Source organism: Petaurus breviceps, unplaced genomic scaffold (genome assembly GCF_028583685.1).
Source record: "Petaurus breviceps papuanus isolate PSGF00001 unplaced genomic scaffold, PetGlider_PUasm1.0 90750, whole genome shotgun sequence".
Classification (NCBI taxonomy): Eukaryota; Metazoa; Chordata; class Mammalia; order Diprotodontia; family Petauridae; genus Petaurus; species Petaurus breviceps.
In genome coordinates, this window is record NW_027187335.1 from 662,128 (window position 1) to 664,872 (window position 2,745).

The window sequence follows — 2,745 nt, forward strand, 5'->3', positions numbered from 1 at the left end:
GCCAGAGATCCCACAAGCTTGGTGGAACACATTACCAGTTGGGAGTTCATATTGGAATTATCACAAGCTATTTCTGCATTCTTCCATGAAGCTAAGAATCAGATTGCCAAACACCAAAATTTTATCTCATAAATTTGGCTTCAGATATGGAAGCTTTGTGAATGGGATTTTTTATTTTTCTGATGTAGTCAGATTAAAAAATCACAAATTTATAATGCATTTACTGCTAAATAGTGCAAAAATAATCCAACCCAGTAACTCCCTAATCCTCTCAATTCAGTGTCTCCACTTGGATATCTTGCGGGCCTCTCAAGCTCAACATACTCAAAACTGAATTTATCATCTCCCTCCTATTCCAATTGTCCCTTCTCCCAATTCCTTAATGATACTAGCATCCTCCCAGGCACCCAGACACTACTAACATTTAGTTGTTACTGATTCATTCTTTTTCCTCAACCTCCAAATCCATTCAGTTGCTATGTTCTATCTCCAACATCTCTTATGTTTGTCCCTTTCCCTATACTCATTCTTTGACTATCCTAGTTCATGTCTGTATCACCTCTTGCCTTGACCAATAAAATAATCTCCTAACTTGTCTGTGAGACTCTGGTCTCTCTCCCCTACAATTCATCCTCACACAGTTGCTAAAATAAACTTTCTAATCCACTCCACTGATCAAAAACCTTCCATGACTCTTCATTGCCTACAAGATAAATTATAAACTCCTTAGTCTGACATTAAGAACTTCCATAATCTGACTCCAAACTTATTTCACATTGTTCACCATTATACCCTCTCAATTCCAAACAAACTTCATGACTAGCCCTTTCCTTCACCCTCAACTCAACCTGCTATTTCTTGCTGAAAAGCATTGTATGGGCTGTCCCTAAGGCCAGAGATTCACCTCCTCATCTCCTATCATCACCCTTCTCTTCTTTTAAGGCTCAGCTCAGGTTCCATATTCTTTGTGAAACTTTTGCAATGAAAATTTTTCCTCCCTATCCTAATTTTCCTAGAACCCTTTGACTGGATTAACCCTTTGTCCCCATCATACTAATCTATGTGTATGTATGATATTATATTATCAATTATATTACATATTGTATATCACATTATTGCAATATATTATACACAATACATCATACACCATCATATTATATGCCATTATAAATTTATTTATATATTATTATTAGTTGCTTCAATTAACATAAAGATAATGAATTATTAATTATAATATTAATATATTTATTTTTATGTATATATACATCATATATTACACACATATATATATATATATTTGTATTACTGCCACACCCACAAGATGGAAAATTTTTTGAGGAAGGGAACCATTTTATTTTTCATCTTTCTGATTCCTTGCAGTTAGCACAGTGCTTTGCCCATCTAAGAATTTATTGAATTAAATACCAATGTTCCCTAGTTCCTAAAGGTTAAAGAGAAGGAGACTGAGTCCAAAGGGTTGTCTCAAAAATATTGCCCATGAACCATTATGGTCAATCTCTTCCAGGCAATGAGTGTCGTGCCCACAACCGTCTCACAGCTGACTTCATCTCTTGGTTCCGGAGAGTATAAATCATGGGGTTCAACATGTGGGGCATGACTGTGTAGCTGATGGAAATGACCTTGTCTGTGGGGAAGGTGGTGAAGGGCCGGGCATATGTGTAGATACAAGGCACAAAATGCAGTGCCACCACAATGATGTGGGTGGTACAGGTGGAGGCAGCCTTTCTCCTCCCCTCCCCTGAATGGGATCCCAGCATCACTAGGATGACTGTATAGGAGATCATCAAGATGATGAACCAGATAATGACCAGCAACCCACTGTTGGTGATAATTAGAAGCTCCAGAAGGGAGGTATCAGTACAGGCTAGTCTTAGAACCTGGGGTATGTCACAATAGAAGTTATCTATGATGTTGGGGCCACAGAATGGCAATGGGAGCAGAAGAACCAACTGAATAGATGAATGTAAAAAGCCTACCACCCAAGCAGCCACCATCAGTCCCACACATAATTGTGTATTCATGATAGAGACATAATGGAGGGGACGGGAGATAGCAACATAGCGGTCATAGGCCATCACTGAGAGGAAAAACAGGTTAGCCCCTCCAATACAATGGAAGAAGAAAATCTGCGCCATGCAACCACTATATGAAATGGTCTTGGTTTCTGAGAGGAAGTCAACCAACATCTTAGGGGCAGTAACTGAGGAAGAACTCAGGTCCAGGAAGGCCAGGTTTCGAAGTAGGATATACATGGGAGTATGAAGCCGGGAATCAAAGGTCACTGTGACCATGATGAGGATGTTGCCCAATATTGTAGTGGTATAGACAAACAAAAACACCAGGAATAGGAAACTCTGCCACTCCCAAATTTGTGAGAGACCCAAGAAGACAAACTCAGTTATCCTAGTGAGGTTCCCAAGATCCATGAACTTGAAGCTCCTCTCTCAAAAATACCTAAAAGAGAAATGATCCGAGATAAACTCATTCATTCATTTTCATTTTCTTGTAGAATTTGTAATGATAGGGAAATGAAAGGATTAAAGACTACCTTTGCATTATCTCTATGACAAAACATTTGGTGGATCACTAAACACTGTGAATATGATTGTGGTACAGACATTCACTCTAGCAGACAAATATTTTCACTCTAATGTAATGCCATTCCATTTATCTACAGTGTACCATTTACAAATGATATTACATCTTCATAGAATGTTAGAGCTG

General features: G+C 38.5%; 1 protein-coding gene across 1 annotated transcript; it reads right to left on the reverse strand.

Moving 5' to 3' along the window:
- Positions 1-1,511: 1,511 nt before the first annotated feature.
- LOC138145753 (olfactory receptor 4D1-like) lies at positions 1,512-2,447 on the reverse strand. Its single transcript, XM_069067382.1, has one exon. It carries the CDS (start codon positions 2,445-2,447, stop codon positions 1,512-1,514), a length of 936 nt encoding a protein of 311 aa, XP_068923483.1.
- Positions 2,448-2,745: the final 298 nt, after the last annotated feature.